At 56.8% G+C, this 19,103-nt stretch overlaps 9 protein-coding genes across 9 annotated transcripts; 5 read left to right on the top strand and 4 right to left on the bottom strand.

Annotated features, from left to right (window-relative positions):
• Positions 1-509: 509 nt before the first annotated feature.
• SDRG_12429 (hypothetical protein) lies at positions 510-2,490 on the top strand. Its single transcript, XM_008618502.1, has 2 exons — positions 510-1,093; positions 1,151-2,490. Exons 1-2 carry the CDS (start codon positions 599-601, stop codon positions 2,294-2,296), a joined length of 1,641 nt encoding a protein of 546 aa, XP_008616724.1. The 5' UTR covers positions 510-598; the 3' UTR covers positions 2,297-2,490.
• A 359-nt stretch (positions 2,491-2,849) lies between these two features.
• Positions 2,850-5,020, bottom strand: SDRG_12428 (hypothetical protein). The gene is made up of 9 exons (XM_008618501.1): positions 4,778-5,020; positions 4,496-4,730; positions 4,352-4,448; positions 4,288-4,302; positions 4,171-4,225; positions 3,846-4,118; positions 3,464-3,781; positions 3,322-3,416; positions 2,850-3,275 (listed from the first exon to the last, which is right to left on the bottom strand). Exons 1-9 carry the CDS (start codon positions 4,967-4,969, stop codon positions 2,888-2,890), a joined length of 1,668 nt encoding a protein of 555 aa, XP_008616723.1. The 5' UTR covers positions 4,970-5,020; the 3' UTR covers positions 2,850-2,887.
• A 723-nt stretch (positions 5,021-5,743) lies between these two features.
• SDRG_12427 (hypothetical protein) lies at positions 5,744-7,693 on the bottom strand. The gene has a single exon (XM_008618500.1). The coding sequence runs from the start codon at positions 7,665-7,667 to the stop codon at positions 5,823-5,825; it is 1,845 nt and encodes a 614-aa protein (XP_008616722.1). The 5' UTR covers positions 7,668-7,693; the 3' UTR covers positions 5,744-5,822.
• A 527-nt stretch (positions 7,694-8,220) lies between these two features.
• SDRG_12426 (hypothetical protein) lies at positions 8,221-9,094 on the top strand. The gene has a single exon (XM_008618499.1). It carries the CDS (start codon positions 8,237-8,239, stop codon positions 9,032-9,034), a length of 798 nt encoding a protein of 265 aa, XP_008616721.1. The 5' UTR covers positions 8,221-8,236; the 3' UTR covers positions 9,035-9,094.
• Positions 9,095-10,189: 1,095 nt separating this feature from the next.
• On the top strand, positions 10,190-12,152 carry SDRG_12425 (hypothetical protein). The gene is made up of 7 exons (XM_008618498.1): positions 10,190-10,367; positions 10,410-10,635; positions 10,680-10,773; positions 10,821-10,890; positions 10,943-11,068; positions 11,116-11,741; positions 11,786-12,152. The coding sequence occupies exons 1-7, from the start codon at positions 10,248-10,250 to the stop codon at positions 12,123-12,125; spliced, it is 1,602 nt and encodes a 533-aa protein (XP_008616720.1). The 5' UTR covers positions 10,190-10,247; the 3' UTR covers positions 12,126-12,152.
• Positions 12,153-12,682: 530 nt separating this feature from the next.
• SDRG_12424 (hypothetical protein) lies at positions 12,683-13,279 on the top strand (the record flags this gene model as incomplete). Its single annotated transcript, XM_008618497.1, has 1 exon — positions 12,683-13,279. The coding sequence occupies one exon, from the start codon at positions 12,683-12,685 to the stop codon at positions 13,277-13,279; it is 597 nt and encodes a 198-aa protein (XP_008616719.1).
• A 316-nt stretch (positions 13,280-13,595) lies between these two features.
• On the bottom strand, positions 13,596-15,405 carry SDRG_12423 (diaminopimelate decarboxylase). Its single transcript, XM_008618496.1, has 9 exons — positions 14,985-15,405; positions 14,787-14,941; positions 14,592-14,738; positions 14,481-14,546; positions 14,362-14,436; positions 14,201-14,301; positions 14,005-14,154; positions 13,800-13,955; positions 13,596-13,748 (listed from the first exon to the last, which is right to left on the bottom strand). Exons 1-9 carry the CDS (start codon positions 15,361-15,363, stop codon positions 13,688-13,690), a joined length of 1,290 nt encoding a protein of 429 aa, XP_008616718.1. The 5' UTR covers positions 15,364-15,405; the 3' UTR covers positions 13,596-13,687.
• Positions 15,406-15,922: 517 nt separating this feature from the next.
• Positions 15,923-16,738, top strand: SDRG_12422 (hypothetical protein). Its single transcript, XM_008618495.1, has 3 exons — positions 15,923-16,283; positions 16,330-16,459; positions 16,505-16,738. Exons 1-3 carry the CDS (start codon positions 16,050-16,052, stop codon positions 16,663-16,665), a joined length of 525 nt encoding a protein of 174 aa, XP_008616717.1. The 5' UTR covers positions 15,923-16,049; the 3' UTR covers positions 16,666-16,738.
• Positions 16,633-18,617, bottom strand: SDRG_12421 (hypothetical protein). The gene is made up of 8 exons (XM_008618494.1): positions 18,399-18,617; positions 18,064-18,357; positions 17,654-18,011; positions 17,451-17,608; positions 17,266-17,390; positions 17,121-17,218; positions 16,899-17,081; positions 16,633-16,851 (listed from the first exon to the last, which is right to left on the bottom strand). The coding sequence occupies exons 1-8, from the start codon at positions 18,531-18,533 to the stop codon at positions 16,748-16,750; spliced, it is 1,455 nt and encodes a 484-aa protein (XP_008616716.1). The 5' UTR covers positions 18,534-18,617; the 3' UTR covers positions 16,633-16,747.
• Positions 18,618-19,103: the final 486 nt, after the last annotated feature.

Raw genomic sequence — 19,103 nt, 5'->3', positions numbered from 1 at the left:
GCGTGGCCTTGCGGACCCATGTACACTACAACAAGCAATGCGATTTGCGCGGGACGCCTTGTCACGACGCAGTACAGAACGAGAGAAGGTCTCGAAATTATTCGAACAACCCGCTTGAAATATCTGCATTTGGAGTGTGGCACGACGCGCACGGTTGTTGACCGTGCGTCGCATCGCGTGACCAAGCCACCGACCTCTGCAGGGCCAAGATTCCTGCTGCTCTATCAGCCATCGCGTCAAAAATCCGAGTAGCTCGACTGGTTGCGTCCAATTAGACGCAGTGTTCTGTGCGATATGCGTTTTGAGAGGTTGTACCGGCGCCAATTTTTATGCAGGGTCGCGTACTTGGTTAACGTATGGATCTCTTCCGGCCCTCTACGATTCGAAGTTTGCATACTGAAAGCAAGTCACATCGCATTCGAACAAATCGGCGTCATAAAATAGAAGGCGGACGCGTCATTTAATTCCAACATTTTATTCTGAGGCGGATTACATAGACGCACGCACGCAAAACAAAAAAAGAAAGCGTTTGGACCAGAGTGCGACGCGATTAAAATAATTAGAATCGAATTTTCCACGTCGGCAACAGACGAGCAGCATGCGACCGTCGGAGGATATCATGGCTGTGCCCGAGACGGCCGCCGACGTCGGCGACGGCAAGAGCGTCCGCCGGAAGCAGAAGTTCGGCGGCCGTCGGTCCGTGTGGCCCGGCGCGCTTGTGCTCACGGTCGGTATCCTCGGCGCCATCGGCGGGCTGAGCTACTGGGGCGTCACGTCGCACCAGGACATGCTCAACCGCCAGCCCAACAACGCGGACCTCGCGCTCATCTACGGCTCGGGCACGACGATCACGGACGGCTCGGGCACGACGACGAACTCGTCGGCGCTGCCGCTATCGGTGACCAACCCGACCGAGTACGCCGACAAGGGCTGCGCGCAAATCAACTATGTCACCAACAACAACCAGATCATCATGCAGACGCCGTCGAGCAACAAGCCGCTCGTGTTCAAGGGCGTCAACTGGCGTGGCATGGAAGGCTACGACCACGTGATCACGGGGCTTTGGGACGGCGCCCGCGACGGCAACACGCTCGTACGTGTGCCACCATACAGCATGATCGTGGCACTCATACTGCGTTTTGGTCTGTAGTACCAAATCGGCTCGTTCTTGTCCAAGAATGGCTTCAATGCGGTGCGCTTCCCGATCAATGTGGATGCAACGGCGCGCAACATTATGGTCAAGACCAACTTCAACACCAACTCGCAGCGCGCGCTCGCGTCCTTGAATCGCTACATCCAAGTGCTCACGGCGCTCGCAGAAGGCCTCGGTCAATTCCAAATCGCGGTCGTCTTTGACTTTAACACGCGGTCGGACGCCGATCTCAACCAGACGGACCGGTCGGTCACGGACTGGTCGCTGCGAAACTCGTCGGACGACCTGCAGGGCAACGGGTGGGAGAACATCAACGTCAAGCTCGCGCAGTACGAGCTCGCCGTGCAAGGCCTCGCGACCGCCATGTGCAACGCCAAGCACTGGAACGTCGTTGGCATTGACGTCAAGGACGTGCCCGCGGGTGCGTCCGGGCAGTGGGACGGCGACGACAAGACCAACTGGAGCAGCTTTGCGACCAAAGTGGGCAACGCGATCCTCAAGGCGTGCCCGCAGTGGCTCGTGTTTGTCCAGGGCATGACAACGTCGTCCAAGTTTGGCTCGGGCGACGCGGCCAAGACCGTCACCGACTGGCCCGGTGCGTCGCTGACGTCGGCGGTGCAGTCGCCGATCAAGCTCTCGACGCCCAACAAGGTCGTGTACGCGCCGCCGTTCTGGACGCCGTCGCTCTACCCACAGCCCTACTTTTTCAAAGAGTCGAAAGGGCTCTCGCTCCTCTCGTCCTACACGGAGTTTCCCGACGCGTCTTCGCTCCAAGCGTCGGTTGATGACGCGATGGCCAAGATGTTTACGGGGATTCTGACGTCGACGACGGCGCCGGTCGTGCTCTCGTACTTTGGAGGTCTCTACGGCACGGACGACCTGTACCCAAAGAGCACGGCGTCGCGCGTCATTGATTGCATCATCAACCGCATGACGAGTGGCACCAAGCCGATCGCTGGTGGCTTTTGGTACGCGCTCAACCCGGACCAGAGCTGGCCGCACCCGGGCCCCAACTCGACGATCCCGCAGTCGGGCGGCCTTCTCGACTCGACGTGGCGCGCGGCGAACCCCAACCAGCTCGCGGCGACGACCAAGATGAACGACATGCCGGACCTCGGCTTTGTCACGTGCGACCCGCGATAAAGTCGCACGTCGATATTCCACGTATTCGCGTGATGAGAATTTACTAACTCCTGCATAACTCCGCAAACTTGCGTGTCCCTCTTGGTCGAGGGTCGTCTTGGTAGCGACTACGATGCCGAGTTGAGGCAACGGAGACAACAGCGGTGCACTCGGCTTCAACCCATTGCTACGAGCATGCTTGACAGAAGGACGTTGGCACATGGCGAATAGGATGAGAGACGTCCAAGGTCGCCGCGGATGCATCGGAGGCCGATGCATGGTGGCTCGCACTGTATCAAGAATCTATCTATCCACTTTAATATCAAGTTGAAACAACAAATGCAACGAGCAGCAGCCGAGTTGGCACGATGTGCGGCTGTCGGACGCACGCTACTGGACAGAGATAGAATCCAAGGTCGACTCGCTCGCTGATGGCTCGTGCGTCCGCTAGCTCGTGTCGTCGGACACGACACCAGGCGAGCATTGCGTGACAGGCTCCAGGTGCTCTGACGCCCGCTGCCGTCGTCCGGGTCATTTGCAGCTGAACGACGAGCATGGACCTGTGCTAAAGAGCTTTGATTTCGTAAAGAGAAATGCAGTAAATTTGGGGACTTAGGAAAAGCACGGAAAGAGCCGAAGGTCTGCGAGCGCGTCCATGGCCTGCATGCCTTGGACGAAGGGTAGATTGGCCGTACGCCAGTCGATCTGGACAACGCCCTCGGTGAACGTGCCCGCGACGTCCGCGGGGTTGAACTGGTATGCGCTTTCGGGGTTCAAGCTCCAGACGTACCCGCCCGAGTAGCCCGGTTGCAACATCGCTTCGATCGTATAGTCGGTGCAGCGCTTGGTGGTGCGCTGTGGGTGCGCGTCAGAGGCGTAGAGGCCGCCAAACTCGCCGAGGACGATCGCTGCGTCATGGGTCTTGGCCAAGTGGCCAAACATGACTTCCATGGTGCCCGAAACCCGCAGTCGGAGGTCGGCGTCCGAGAGCTCGACGTAGCTAGCGTTGATGTGTCTTCGTCGCGTCGATATGGAAAGAAACGTACTTGGTGATGATGCCGCCCGGCCCAGATGTGCCTCCGCCGTAGAGATACGCTTGGGGGTACACGGCAGGGGTGTAATAGTGCGGCGCGTACACCACCTACCCCCGACGTCGGTTATGATGGACAAGAAGTTAAGGTGACATACCTTGTGCGCGGTGTTGAGCACGACGGGCTTGGCGCCGGCTGCTTGGAGACCGCCGCCCCACCAGTCGTTGTACGTCATGGCGACGCCGTTGAACGAGACGGGTTGGCCCATGTTGACAATTCCTTCGACAAACGCGAGCCAGTTGGGGCAGCCTTTGAGCATCCGGTGGCTAATGTCGGTGGCGCCGTTGCGGAAATCTTTGGGGCCGTCGTCGCCCCATGTCGAGAGGTGCGGCTCGTTCTTGACATCAAGGCCAATGATGTTCCAGTACTTGTCGTTGCAGAGGTTGGTTGTGAGCAGGTCGACCGCTGTCATAAACTAATGCGATCGAAAAACATCAAAAATGCGAAATAATAGAATAATGAAATCGAACGCGACGCACCATCTCGACAGGGACCGCGTCGCTGAACCACGCGCCGCCCGAGTCGGTTGGCGTGAGCGTATGCAGTGAAATAAGCACCGAAATGCGACGGTACGCGAGCGTGGAAATGATGCTTTTGAGCAGCGCCATATACGACGACACGTCCAGCGCGCGGTTCTCGGCCGAGTTGATGAGATTCTTGTTCGGCTGGATGTTGTTGACGATGCTCTGAATGCACACGGGCAGTCGAATGCTATTGATCTTGTTGGTCACGAGGAATTCGGCCACTTGAAACTACAGGATTTGTATCAAGTCGATAATTTGAAACTCAAAAGTGGGAGCGTACCGCCGTCGTGCCGTTCTTGTCGTTGGTCCAGAGACCAAACGGAATCGCTTGCCCACTAGTAAGCGTGCGCCATCAATGCCAGTGCTATCGAGGAATAAAGGGCGCAACGAAGCTTACGTTTCCATGCCAAACCTAGAGTCCGAAATCAAATGCCAATTATTCGCAACATTCGAGTATGTACCAGTTGAGACCCTTGATCCCCAGTGGAACTTCCGTGCCATTGGGCGCGACCGCGTAAATCTTGTTGTTCTTGCTCACATAGTTGGGCAGCTTGCACGCTAGAAATCGAAGTATCGCCACATTGCACAATCAAAGAGGCGCGTACTCTGCGGTGGGTACACTTGGGGGTTGTTGACGGTCCCGTCGGTATCAACCAGAGGCGGCAAGCCGGCGCCCGACCCCGACGTCAAGCCCGTGTCGATCTGACGCATCTTGTACTCGCGCATCTGAACCGCGAGCCGGATATCGAGCATCGACGTGCGCTGTTGGTCGGCAAAGTAGACCATGAGCACCGCGGCGACGGCCGTGAGCCCGAGAAGGAGGAGGACACCAGGCCACACCTAATGCCATGCAGCGTGAACACCATGCGGAGATACAACGCCAGTACCCGGTAGCGGCCCTTGAAACTCCGCGCCGACTCGTTGTGCGTGAGGCGAATCGCCGGCAGCTCGTCCATGATGGACTCGCGCGCTGTCATGTCGGACTCGCGGTACACCGTGACGTCGGGCTTGTCATCGAGGTACGTCGGCTGCGCGTAGTCGCCCTCGGTGGGCGTCCGAATGCTACTCTCGCGCCGCATGCGAACTCGAAATGCTCTGTGTTTCGTCGGCGCCTTAACCTTCGATGGAAGAAATTGTCCTTTCATTTGTTCGTAAATCGAGGCAGCCGGATTGGCCCATTGGGATTGGCCGATGCATTTTCGATCGCGAGGCGCGCTTGGCACCGACGTCGTCGTCTCGCCAATGCAACTCGAAGCGGAGGCGATGGCGTCACTATGAATGTACAAGGCGTCGTGGTGGGCACTGGGTGTGAACCTTGCCCACGTCAACACCACTAGGCCGGGACAAGGCGATGTGTGTTTGCAGTCCTACGGAGAAGCCCGTTGGTGTGAGACTATACAGCCCTTGGCAGCAGTGAGGAGACGTAGCTTAGCAGCCACTTTCCGTTCTGCTTTGTAAGCCGGTAGCCTGTACACTAGCCGGTGTTTACGGAGTACGGCCACCCTCTGTCTGGTGTCACGTTCTGGTTGTTGCCAGGAGCGGAATCGGTCACAGTGTACCAATGCTGCGAACGGCGCTGCGTAGCGCAACAGCCTTATCATACGCGTCCAGAGGGTCGATGGCAAGGAATGAAATGCGGATTCTCTTGGTCGACCAAGACCAATGACGACGCTGTCGCGGATCCCACACCTCAAAGGGCGTGGCGGTAGTGAGATGATCAAGATCCTTGGTGAGATGCTGACTCGACAAGTGAATGCAGCACCACCTGCTGCTTGTGGTCGCCGTGGGTTTGCTCATATGGCGCCTTGACACCACAACCACCTCGCGGCGCCGCTGCACAGCTTACGTAGTCGTAGCGGAATGAAGACAACTTGTCTTTAGTGTGCAAAACATGTGTCATTTATAGTAGCCGAAAGTAGTAATGCAACCCCTCTACAACTCGTCCTTGGCCATGTGTTGCATGGCTTGGATCTCGGCGTCGATCTCCTTCAAAATGTCGCCCGGGTGCTCAATGTCGGTGTTCGCAGCCTGCGCCTCGCGGTGCTGGCGCAGGAGCTCGAGGTCGTCCGCGTACACGCGCGCCCAGACCTTCTCGTCGACCGCGAGATCCATGCTCTGGTGCGTTTGCACAAACTGGCGTAGCTCGTCCATCGTCGGGTAGAGTTGCGGGATCGCGGCGCCGAGCGACTTGGTACGTTTGGCCTCCCGGGAAATGTAGAGAAGCTTCGGTAGCGTTGCGAGTTCGTCGTCGCTGAGCTCGAGCAGATCGTTGTGCTGCATGTCCATGCGAGCCACCAAGACGCGCTTCTCACGGCGCCAGACCTTGGCGAAAACGTCGAGCTGCTGCGTGAACCACTGCGACGGGCCGTGGCGGTCGCTGCGCGTCAATAGCAGCAGTGTGTCTTGGTGCGGCGCCTGCCACACTTCCTTTGCAAACGAGTTGGTCACAAGGAGACGGACCGCGCCGTTGTTGGGGGTCGGCGCCGCCTGCGACTTGAGCTTGGGCTGCACGTCGCCACGCAGTACATTTTGGACAAACGTCAGCATTTGGTTGGCACTGTGCGCGTCGGCGCCAGCGTAGAGGTACTTGCGGTCACGTCGCATGTGTACGACGAGGATCGCTGGCTCGTTGCTCGGGACATCCCAGAAATGATAGTCGAAGTTCATGGCGTCTTCCGGGTCCTCCACCGTGTAGGCGACAAGGAGGTCGCGGCCAAAGGCGTTGCCGACAGCCTCGAGGTGCGGAGTCGCGGCGGCTTTGGCGGCCTCGGTCTTGAAGAATGCAAGGAGCCGGAATGTCTTTGGGTGCGAGAGAAAGTTGCGGACGCGGGACTCGTCCTTGTCGCCGAGGTCGGTCAGCAATGGCATGTCGTAGTTGGCGACCATGTCAAGTGCATCTTTGGCGGTGAAGGCGGTGCCGAGATACGGGATGACGCGGGGCGCATCGAAATCGCGGACGAGGAAATGGCGCGCGTTGGCGTCGACGTCAATCGCGCCAAGGAGCAAACGGTCCGAGACGTAGCCGCACGGCGCGCGGCGCTTGATCTCGCGGCAGACGGCCTCGAACGACGACAATGACGCGTCGTCGTCGGTGACGGCGAGAAACTTGATGTTGGCGTGCTGAAACACCTTGCGGCGCTTCCACTTTTTGAGCTCGGCGTCCGACGTAATGTGCGTGACGGCCGGCAGTGTCGCTGAGAGAATGATTGCTTGGATCTCCGTGTGGCCGCCGCGCGCGTCGATCGGCTGCACGACCGAGCCATTTTTGAAGAGCAGCATCGTCGGCTTGTCGCTGTCGACGCGGTAGAGCTCGGCAATCTCGCCGTGCTCGGGCTCGGAAATGTCGAACCGCGCCATGCGAATCGAGGCCGACGTGTACGACCGACCGCTCTCCTGGAGCTCCATGCTTGCCTTCTCCCAATGCAAGCCGACAAACTCAAAGTCGTCCATGTTCGGGTCGTAGAAGAGGACAGCCACGTACGCATCGCCGGCGATCGCCGTGTCAAAGTTGAGGTCCGTGAGGTCTTCGGCCGTCGGGTTGTTCAAGTCGGGGATGCCAAACCGGCCCATTTGCTCGAAATCTCCTTGGTTCGTCATGCCCTTGTCCTTGAAGCCAGGACCCGTCGGGCCAGGCATGAACTTGTGGAGGTTCTTGGCCTGCTCGGCCATCTTGGCGTCAAACGAGGTGGAGGCCGCGGTCGCCGCAGCCGCAACGTCGGCGCCAGTCAGCGCCACGCACGCGGCGAGCGCCGCGCCGAGGAGCATCGTCGTCTTCATACCGCTTGCGTTCGGGCTGCAGAAAAGGCGAATGACACGGACCAGCGGCCAAAGATCGCACACCTTTCCATGGAACGCCACGCGGTGATTGGCTAAAATCCATAGAAGCTTCGAAGTGCGGAAATCGCTTCGGCAGTGGCTAGACGCACGCAACCTTTTTTCGGTCAGCCACCCCGCGTAACTAAATCACCACCCGAACGAGGCAAAGATACCACATTCGAATCGGACCCAATGCAGTAGCAGTCCCGCAGGTCCCTATGCTACGAAGCTATCGATTTTCGTGAGTTGTCAACACCGACATTACTTGGAAGCAACCTGTGACACAACGAGCTCTCGCTGGATACGACGCGTGCACCTCGCCGTGAAGACGCAGCGATGTACGGCAGGAAACAAGGAGTTACATGTATAGCTCACGCCATGAAAGCACGTCGAGGCCTTGTCGTCCCGACTTGGGCCAGCCTCATGACACGAAAAGAGGCGTGCGATTAGCCGATCACCGTATCTTTTAAAAACTTCGATGTTTTTTCGAACGACTGGGCGGTATCTTGAAAGGGCAGAAGCAGGTAGCAATGCACTTTCCGACTTGCTCGCCAGGGCCCAGCCACCCCGTAGCGTCCATGAAGCTGCTCCTTCTTGCCTGCACCGCGCTGCCGTGCCTCCTGGTGCTCGCCAAAGACAACGGTCCTGCGTTCCAAGAGGCCAAGACCGACGAGGTGCTCAAGAGCGTCATTGATGTCGCCCTCGGCAAGGAGGCCAACGACGGCGACAATACAATCGGCTTTGTGCTCAGCCCCGAGCAGATCGACCGGATCCAAGACGTGCTCGGTGTCGTCATGACCGAGAGCGACGCGCCGGACGGCGGTGTCAAGCGCCAGTTTGACAACTCGGCCGTCAAGCACCGCGCGTTTCCCGGTGACCTGCGCGGCCTTGGCGCAATCGACGACATGATGAAGGGCCAGCTCGAGTCGCTCATCAAGGTCGCGGGCGTCGAGCTGCCGACCGACCTTGATGCGCGCATCGACAATGACAAGATCGACGATCTTCTCTCGTGGTACAACATGAGCTGGCTCGCGTTCAATCTGAGCATGGCGTACGTCTTTGGCGACGGCATTCTCGGCGGCGTCGTCGTCGCGAGTTTACTCCTGACGCTCTTTTTCGGTCTGCCGTGGGCTCTCCGGAAGCGAAGGGAACGCGCCATGACGCGCTGGCTCACGGCGTTTTACATGGAGCACGCGCCCGACTCGGTGCTCCGCATCCCCAAGGCCGTCGAAGCCTACATGCAGCTACCGCGTGGCTTTGACCGCATGAAGGCCGACGTCATCGAAAAGTACATAACCAACGCCGGCGAGTCCAAGAAAACCAAGTAAATTCGTCAACTCTGCGTGAGAATTTATACAATTTTCGATACACTGCATTGACCCACTGGATGTTGTCGTTTTGGACTCTGTTGGTTGGCCGACCGCACCCGTGTGAATGGACAGCATCAAGCACCAAAGAAAACAGCAGTGCCAACCACTTGGCGCTGGGGTTGCGAGAGAAACGAGGTAGATTAAGGAGCTTTGGACCGTGCTGACCGAGGCGGTCGTTGCCGCTTGTACCGGTGTCCCCACTGTCGTTCTTCCAGCTGTTCTTCCGTGCACGTATGGCGGCATCTTCCTGGACACAGCCTAGTACTGTGTGTTTTAACGCGAATATACGTCATATCTATCCATATCTATCTATCCTACTGGTATCTGTTCTTGGCGCACATGTTGTGATCTCCAACCGACTACAAACTCGACCAATATATACTCGATGCACCTAAGAACTGATGCGGCAGATATGAAATGCAAGACGTGAATAGAAACAAGTGCAACGCCAATGACTTGGCAGAGCGTAATACGTACTAGTACTAGTTAGTACTAGTACATTGTCAAGGGTTTGGGCATTGTGGCTCAAGGCGGACCGCGGCCATTTCTTTGAGCAAAAAGAGCTCGAGAGCAGATCGCGACAGCGTCGTCGTCCATAGCACTCGTGTCCAAACCATGTCCCGCGGTGAGTTCCTCGTGCGCGGAAAGCATGCGACCTGCCACCTGGAGCGGAGCATTGTCGAGCAGCTTGCGAAGTCGCGCTTGGTCTTGGCACACGCCCTATCGCAACATCACGGCGGAGCGTACATGTACTTGTGCCCATGTATCCCTCCTCATGTACTGTACCGATGCGTGCACTGTACATTAGTTGCCAACCGATTCGCTGCGCTGAATGTAGCGTTCCGCGCCTCAGAAATTCAAATCTTATAATTCAAATCTTATAATTCAGAGCTGTAAAAGCTTGGTTACTGTCTTTTCCTCGGAATTGCATCGACAAAAAATAGACCAGTGCACCGAAATTGCATGTTCCAGCATGCCCGCAAAATACCACTTTTGAATTGATTATTGTCAAATCACTCGAATTTGGAGTCGGGTAGTCGGTCGTGTACGTTGTCGACTACGTTGTGTAAGTGAATCCGAACAGCACTAATAACGCTAATGTTGTGTCTTGTGGCGTCGAACCCAGCTGGGGAACGTGGTGCAGGTCCGTGGGAGAGTGCCATCCGCCAAAATGGCGATCGTCGTCGCCGTCGCCTCGAGCCCTCTCCCGAGTCCGGTGCCCGTGTTATCGGACCACGAGTTTGCATCGCCCGACGACGAAAAGCCGAGCGACTACCACGGCCGTCTCACGGTGCGCGACGCCGCTCGCGCTGCCACGTCATGTACTCTGTAGGTTTGGCCAGGCGCCGTCTTTTGTCTCGTGCTGCTGCTTGGAAGCGGCGTGCTGCTGGCGTACCTCGGCGACAACGTACACACACAAACCATGGTCCGCGTCCGCGCCAAGCTCCTCGCGGCGGCCGAGCGCAAGCGCATTGCGAGCAACGGCTCGTCACTGCACGACGCGCTGATTGACCCGATCGACGGCCAAGTCGACAACCCGCGCCAGTACCCCACGCGACGTAAGAATTTCTACTTCCTGCGTCCTCGTAATGAGGCCTTCTAGGGTGCGCGTTGCCTAATTATGTGAGCAAAAACAACGGCATCTACGTCGAACACGGCGGGACCTCGCAGCGTGTGAGCATCAAGGGCATCAACTGGTAGAAGACGCCATACTATTGTCGACTCTATCAATACGCGGCTGTAGGTTTGGCGCCGAGACGGCCGCGGCGATTCCCATGGGTCTCTGGGACAATGGCGTCAACGGTACAACGGTGGTATGTATATGGCTTCTAGCACGATGAACGCGAGGACGATGCTGCAGGATAGCTGGCCATCACGTCGTTCTTGGCCGAGCACAAGTTTAACAGCGTGCGCATACCGCTCTGTGTCGAGCATCTGCTTCGCAACACAGCGCCCGACCCGCGCCTCATCAATTTGAATACCAACCGCGCCGTACACAATGTGTCGTTGGCCGACGTGTCTCATAGTCTACTGTCTAGTTTGACATTGGCAGCTACGTCCGCATGCTGCAGAGCCTCGTGGTCGCTCTAGGAGCCAAGAACATTTCCGTGCTCCTCGATTTCCACACGCTGACGACGACCGACAAGGGGGACAACTGGTTCAGCGCATCATTGCCCCGAGACGCCGTCCTCTCGGCTGTCGACGTGCTCACGACCCATTTATGTGCACCAAGCTACTGGAACATCCTCGGGCTCGACCTCAAGAACGAGCCGTGGAAGGCAACTTGGGGCACAAACGACGCATCCGACTTTCGCACCGGCGCGACGCTGCTCGGAAATCGCATGCTCGCGGGCTGTCCGTCCTGGCTGGCGTTTGTCGAGGGCACATGGGCATCCCACGACATTCCCAACCAGTTTTCGTATTTCGACTGGTGGGGCGGTGGCCTCCAAAACGCCGGCCGCCTTCCCATCATGTTGAGTCAACCCAACAAGGTGGTGTACGCGCCGCACTACTACAACCCGTCCGTCTCGGTCCAGCCGTACATGTACGCGAGCGGCACAGTTGATAGCAACGGCGCACTGCAGAGCTACGTCGAGCTTGACGACGTGACGCTGCGCTCACGCATTGAGACCTCGATGCAGCACATGTTTGGCTACCTCGCGTCGTACGTCCCGTTCTTCGATTTGCTGGTCATGACGCGTGGTATAGGGGAGCGCCGAACGCTATCGTCCTCGGGGAGTTTGGCGGCCTGTATACCCGCGACACGCACCCCAAGCGCACCAACCAGCGCGTGACGCAGCTCGTTGTGGCCATGCTTTCGGCGCCAGCGAATGTTGGCTACGCTGGCGGCTACGTCTGGTCGCTGAACCCTGAAAGCGGGTATGCATTTTCCGACGGCGCCACCATGGGGGCGTTCACCGAAGGCCTCGTCGACGACACGTGGCTCACAGCCAACGACGCTTACCTCCAAGCGCTCGCGCCACTGAACGACATGCCGTACTTGTCGCCGTTTCCGTGCTTCGAGCTGCAATCGGTCGACGTCCTATGATTTAAATAACGATGTACACTATTGTCATGTGCGAGTTTCGGTAAGCATATGCATCATGATGTTGCCATTGATATGTATCAAGTTGATGCACATGTCCGGATGCCGCATCCGGACAGGTAGTCGTCCAACACCATCGTGAGCGCGGCAGCGACTGCAGCGAACAAGTTGTTTTGCGATGGTGTTGTAAGGTAGTTCGGTTCGATGTAGGCCAAGCAGTAACGTCTCCATAAACGAGGCCAATCTTGACGCTCGTCGTCCGGATACCATGACGTGGCAGAAATGATCAAGTATCAAGTTGCCGTCTGTGCCACTTCAACAAGGTATGGTTCTTACCCCCGGCGTTGGGGAGTTGCGGACGGTGGCGTCGGTCACTTTTTATTTGTCTCTTCTCGACGCCTATCAGTGGTGGACGTACTATGACGACGTCGAACCCATTCCGGTACAACGAAGCCTCTGACGAGTGCTACCCGTGGCGCGAGCTCGACCCGATGCTCAAGACAATGTTGATGCACCAGAACACCTTTACACAAGGCGTTTCTACGCGTATCCAAGGCGTTATGAGGCTCCTCATCCAGGCGCGACGCACGTACAACGACGCCGTCCGTTCTGTGCTTGAGCTGTGTAGTCGCTTGGTACCGTTACTCGAGCCCAACCTGACGACCGTCGCGACCAAAGATCACGACCAAGTCCTCGCCGAGCTGCTTATCAAGGGCAAATCACTGTTGCCAGAAGAAATTGAGGCCATACGCAACACTAAAAATGCTCTCACTACAGCAACTGGCTTGCTTCCTGAGCTGAAGCTGGCGCTAGCGAACTTGGGGCGTCCCGTCCACGCGACCAGCAAGTCGTCCAACTGGGTGGCGCTTGTGTTTGAGAACATGACCAACAACCTCGAGGCAGATACAGCGGTCTGGGAGGCGACAACTCTGTGCTGTGCGGGCGCGGCAGACAGCATCAAGTCGGCGACGGCGGCCGTCACGGACGAAATGAGCGTTCTCTGCACCCTTGCCGAAGCATTCAAGACGGCGCATTTTCGTTCCGCGTGGCACCGCAACGTTGGCTCCGAAACGGACTATGCCAGCTGGATGGACGACGCTGTGGAGAAGCTGCATGCCCACTGCAAAGCCTATTTGAGCCGGCACAACGCCCATTAAACCGTCGTTTGCGCTATGTCTGGAGCGTTCGTATACATGTGAATCGACACTATATCCATCTATATGTCTTCTATATGTCTCCACGAGCAGAAGGCCGGCGGTGTTGGTCGCTTCTTCTTGGACCATTTGTCCAAACGCGACAAGTACAGTACTTGGTTCTACCTGGACATCATCATGTATGTCGGCTACGAGTGCTGGAGCATAACTCTTCACAGCCGTCATTTTGGTGTTGGGGCCATTGCTGGTGCCCCGATGCGCGAGAGGAGCAAGTCGCACCAAAGTTACTTGTTGGACATTCATATGCACCATGATCAAACACTGTTTCCAACAAGGCACTGTATTTTCGTTCCACACGACTACAAATGTTGAAGCTTAGAGTCGAGCGTGTTGTCAACGTTGTCAGGCGATTTAGAGGTCGTCGGGCATGACGCAGTTGCCGTACAGCGCATCGTACGTCTCTCGCTTGCGACTACAACACAGTGTCATCATCAGTCCCATACGCTCTATGAGATCTGCGTACATGAGGCGGTCGGTGCCGTCGGGCGAGATGAGCACTTCGGGCGCGCGGAGCTTGCCATTGTACTGAAAGCCCATCGAATGCGAGTGCGCGCCCGTGTCGTAGATCACAAACAAGTCGCCGACGCTGGCCTTGGGGAGCGGCCGGTCCTTCCCAAACCTTTACCGACCATACATCAGATTGCAGTCGTCGCGATGGTATATCGCACCAGTCGTTGTTTTCGCAAAGCTGGCCGACGACATTGGCTGCCACAATCTCGGCACCCGGCACGTCCCGCGCTGGAATCGTAATGTGGTGGTACGCGCCGTACATACCCGGACGCATGAGGTGCGCCATGTTGGCGTCGAGGCCATAGTACCTAGTTCAATGCAGTTAGTTCAGAGATACAAGCAAGTGAGGTGTACGTGGCGTAAGACTGCTTGATGGCTTGGCAGCGACTCACGAGCCAGCCATAGGGACCCGTCATGTACCGACCGTTCTCCATACAGAGCTGCGGAATTGACGTCTACATCGAGGGTGAGCATGCTTCATCCTCTCGCAGCCACGCAGTAGCGGGGTAAATGACCTCGCCGTGCTGCGCCATGAGTTCATCAAAGACGTGGCGAAGCATCTGCGCAATGGCAGGAACGTCGACGACCGGCTACAGGGCATATAAGACAACATCATGACAGACGTGGTATGTACCTGGTCGGGGTAGTACGGGATCCCAAGGCCGCCGCCAATGTTCATAAACTCGATCGTGATGCCGAGCTACTTGCCATTGTAAGGACATGTAGGTTTAGCCTAGACAAATACCTCCTTCTTGAGCAAGAGAACCGTCTGGAAGAGCTCCGTGACCGTCTCCTTCCAGTAGTCGGCGTTCATGACGCACGACCCGGTCATCATGTGAATGCCAAAGCGGGTGGCACCGGCCGCTTGCGCCTTGCGATAGGCCTCGACAATCTACATACTGCGTTGTGACGACGGTCAATGTACATCGACAGGCGATACCTGGAACGGCGGCACGCCAAACTTGGCATCGGGCCCTCCGAGCACGTTCGACTTGGTCTCCGAGTCGGTGCGGCCAAGGCCCGGGTTGAGGCGAAAGCACATGAGATCCGGGCACCGCCCGCGCACCTCGACGAGAGCATCGACGAGGGACACATCTAATAGAGCGAGATCGTATCAAGCGGCGAGAAGCTAGCGTACCGTCGAGGTTGATGATGACGCCGAGGTCAAACGCTGTCGCAAGGTCCTCCTTGGACGTGTAGTTGGACGTGTAGATGATCTTGTCGCCGGGCACGCCGAGCGTCTTGCAAATGTGTAGCTCGGCCGTCGACGAGCAGTCAAAGCCACAACCTTCTTGGTACAGAATCTTGAGGATTGCGGGGTTGGGCAGCGCCTTCACCGCGTAGAACTCGGCAAACGTCGAAAAGTGCGTCCGGAACGCGCGGAAGAGGCCGCGCGCGTTCTCGCGGATGAGGCCTTCGTCGTAGAGCTGGAGCGGCGTGTCGTACTTGGCGCAGAGGGCCTCGAGACGGGCGGCGCCGGCAGGGCCACGCAGCGAAGCAGGAAGCGGGACAACCATTATGGCAGGGCAGGAAAGATATGGATATGGGATGTGGACAAGTGCAAAGTGGCGCTGCCCGTCCCGTCACAAGATTTTTCGGCGTTTCAGTTCGAATTTCAGCCAATCCGCGCCAAGCTCGCGCAGCCAGCACGTACTTTGAGCCAATCAGATGTCGAATTCAAGTGGCACATTCAAGTGGGTGGCGCCGCGGTATTCTCCTGGCCCACAGTGTACGTGGCACAGCGAGCAGCTGGGCGACGTGATCGGTCGTCGTTGTGTGTTTTCGTAGTAGTCTCGTCGTGCCGAGCTAGTCGTTGCTAGAGGTAATGAGACCGATTCTTATTGCTAGCGCCTTATTGCTAGTGCTGGCTCCGGCATCGTTCGTACAGCTCGAAATCATTCCTGAGTCACTTGTACTACGTAGTACCAAAAGGCTTCCTCGGAATGTAGTCCAATTGAATCTGGTTGCACAAACATCCAAGGTGAACGCGTGCGACTTCGTACATGTTTTGGCGCCAAGAAAACGCCGTTCCTACAAGCACCTTGAACTTCTCTGTAGTTGAGCAACGCTACATGTTCGAGCCTTCCCGCCGCCGTGAACCAAGGAGGACTCAATTCCCCAACCATCTAATGTTCGAATCCTCGAAACCTGCGGAAAGAAGGTTTTGCGTGGTCATTTTGAACTTGGAAAAGGCGCGGGTGGCATGGCAGGCGTGATTGTGAACCAGGACGCGCCGGACTTTGACCTCGTGGACCTCGAGACGGGGGCGATCACGTCGTTCAACAGCATCACGAGCAGCGGCAAGCCGTCGGTTGTCATGTTTTACGCAACGTGGTGCAACTCGTGCGTTCCGGCCGTCGAGGAGTTTGAGCGCTGGTCCAAGCACAACCTTCCGACGCCGTTCGTCAACTTTGTCCTTATCAACGTCGACAAGCACGTACGAATCCCGATTTTTTAGATTGCATTCCATGGATCGTGCGTAGATCCAGAACGCGCTCGACTTTGTGCGGGCCGAAAACCCCAAAACGAAAAAGCCCCGCGTCTGCACCGAGTACTTGGACACGGACGATGGTCCGACCGTCTTGCATTTTGGCTGCGACGACATCCCGGATGGTGCGTCGTTACGTCTTTATGATGGATGACAATGTGTACTTGTAGGGTATGGCGTGCACGCCGTGCCCCACAAACTCGTCATCGATGAGCACAATGTGGTCATTCGCAACTTTGACGACTTTCATTGGGACGATATTGCCGGGCTTTTCAAGCACAAATTTGAACTGTCCAACCAGTGCACGTGGCAACCACTCATCAAGCAGTGAGCCGCAAATTAGACCATGGAATACAAACGCCTATCTACGGACTGTGGTACAATATATAATGTTGGAAATGGCCTGTCGTGTTCTATTGCGGTGGGAGGCGCGGGAGGCTCTTCATCGAGCCTGTCGACGACGACACGGACGCCGACAGGGAAGACATCATCGAAGCCTTGGACCCAAGCGTCGGCGCTACAACAGAATCGTCAGCCATATGCCAATACTAGGATATGGTGTACATGACGTCGACGACGAGAGTAAAAAGTTGGTCGTCGCGGGGTCGCAGCCGCGCTGGGCTTTGGCGACCACGGCGTTTGTCGCTGTCCACGCCGAACGCTCGAGGCTCGGAAATTGGTAATTCGGGTGTTCTTCTTTCGAATCGGGATGGCGCTGCCGCACAAAGATTGGGCTATTGGCGCCAACTGCCAAAATTGGCATTCTGCAACCTGTTGCTGGTGTACCTTGGGGCACGAGCGCGGTGCTGTGCCGCTGGTGCCGGTTGTACGCACGCACTTGTTTTTGCGTCGACGTCACAGTCGCATTCCAAATATCGCGGTACCTACCCCACCCTCATGTCCCTCGATCTCGAATAGTTGCAAAGTATACTTTTCACACAGACGGTCCACGGCCTTGACGCTAAACGTGTGCATGGTCGAGGCGCAGTCCACCTTGTTGATCGCGACCAAATGCGTGTCGGTAAGCACGACCGCAGTATGACTCCGCGTGGGTAGCTAATAGTTCGTTGACGTTATTTGAGCGATCTTTGATGCAACGACATATATCACACGTACTTGGACGAAAAATTCCATACCAAAACAGCCCGTGGCTTCGACATTAAAGCAAGGGACTTGGACGCTAGTCTTGTGGGACTGGACGACCCACGAATGTACGGTCACGGGGCGTCGGTGCTTGGTTTCAAAGAGCACGTTCTTCTCGAGCGAGATGGACCCTACCCGCACATCAATATGGATGTGTACACTTCAAGAGTACGTACCGGATTTGATAAAGTAGAGGGCGCCGACGTCTTCGCCTTCCATGTAGACGCAGTTGCCCGCGTGCAAAAAGAGGTCGATCGAGACCGACTCGAAATACCGAAGTTTGTTGTCGGAAAAATCGCGAAATATCGCAATGTCGTTCCGAAGCCAGCGCGTGAGCTTCTTGCGGCGCTTGGCTTGGTAGCGAAACACGTTCTTTTGGTAGTCTTCGCCGCGAATGACGAGGAGCTCGGCGCCGCGCTCGCTCGCTTGAATGTCGGCGGTGCGGCGCGCATCCTCGAGCTCGAGCGCGACTTCGCCAAAGCTCATGCCCTTCTTGAGTGTCCCAACGCGTTCGTTGTTGACAACCACAAACACCTACTCAATTCGATGGTATTCCATGACCAAAGCGGTCCTTTTCGAGAGATACTTCGCCCGTGACGAGGATATAGCAGGCGTCGCCAATGTCGCCTTTGTGGAACACAAATTCGAGTGGCTCAAACGACGCCCAGCGCATGCGCTTGGCGAGTTCGCCGGCCTGCGGCACGTTGAGCGACTTGAGCGCCGGCACGTTGACGAGCCACTTGGAGAGGAGCTGAATGTCAATGCCGTTGCGCGCGTCCGGGTCTTTCTGTGCTGCGAGTCGGAGCTTGTCGTCTTCGACAATCACCTTGTTGGAGAAGCGCGGAAAGAACGTTTGAAAGTCCTTGCGCTCGACGAGCCACTAAGCAGCGTCTTATCTATGCACCGATATAAGCATCGTACCCGCGGAAAAATGTTGGCCGACTCGGGGCCCGCAGGATCTTTGCGTGCACCCGGCGCAGGCCCCTCGAGCGGAAGCCCCATGTCGTCATCGTCGTCGTCGATGAGCATCGGCGTCGTAAGGCGGCGCGTCTCCATACCAAACTCTAAAATTGGGCAATCGTTGCGCTGTTTCAAAATTGGTATTTCAAAGATGGCTCCATTTTATTAGCGACTGCTTCGCTCGTCCTCATGCAGCAACCAATTTGTGTGGATGCATTCGCTTCTTTGCGAACTGAAACGAGGTGGACACGCGGCTGCAAGGGGCTGTGCCGGGCGAATTGAAGCACGCTCGCAACCTCGATTAGATACATGTACCAAGAAGCCCGCCACTGCAAACTTGAAGATGGCTGGCTTGTCCGCCAAGCACAGAAGATTGCGTCCCGATGCATTTTGCAAAAGACACATCCAGACACCGCCGTCGAGCCAACGACCCTGTCAAACGTACTTCCACGTTGGCGGTACCAGAGGTGGAATACAATTGATTTGTGTGGTTGAACCCACATTAGGAGAATAGGGTCCATACGAAATGCTCTCCAAAGGCTTGAATGTCCTGCCATTATTTGTCTAGCTGCTCGAAATCCGTGGCTTGGACGTGATCGACACCCGCCCAAGATCGCGAAATGTAGCCAATCCCCGCGCGCCGTGAAGGGATATACTTGAATCAAG

Source organism: Saprolegnia diclina (assembly GCF_000281045.1).
Source record: "Saprolegnia diclina VS20 unplaced genomic scaffold supercont1.49, whole genome shotgun sequence".
Taxonomy (NCBI): domain Eukaryota; phylum Oomycota; class Saprolegniomycetes; order Saprolegniales; family Saprolegniaceae; genus Saprolegnia; species Saprolegnia diclina.
The sequence above is the reverse complement of the archived record's forward strand: the minus strand, read 5'-3'. Positions and strand labels throughout refer to the sequence as shown.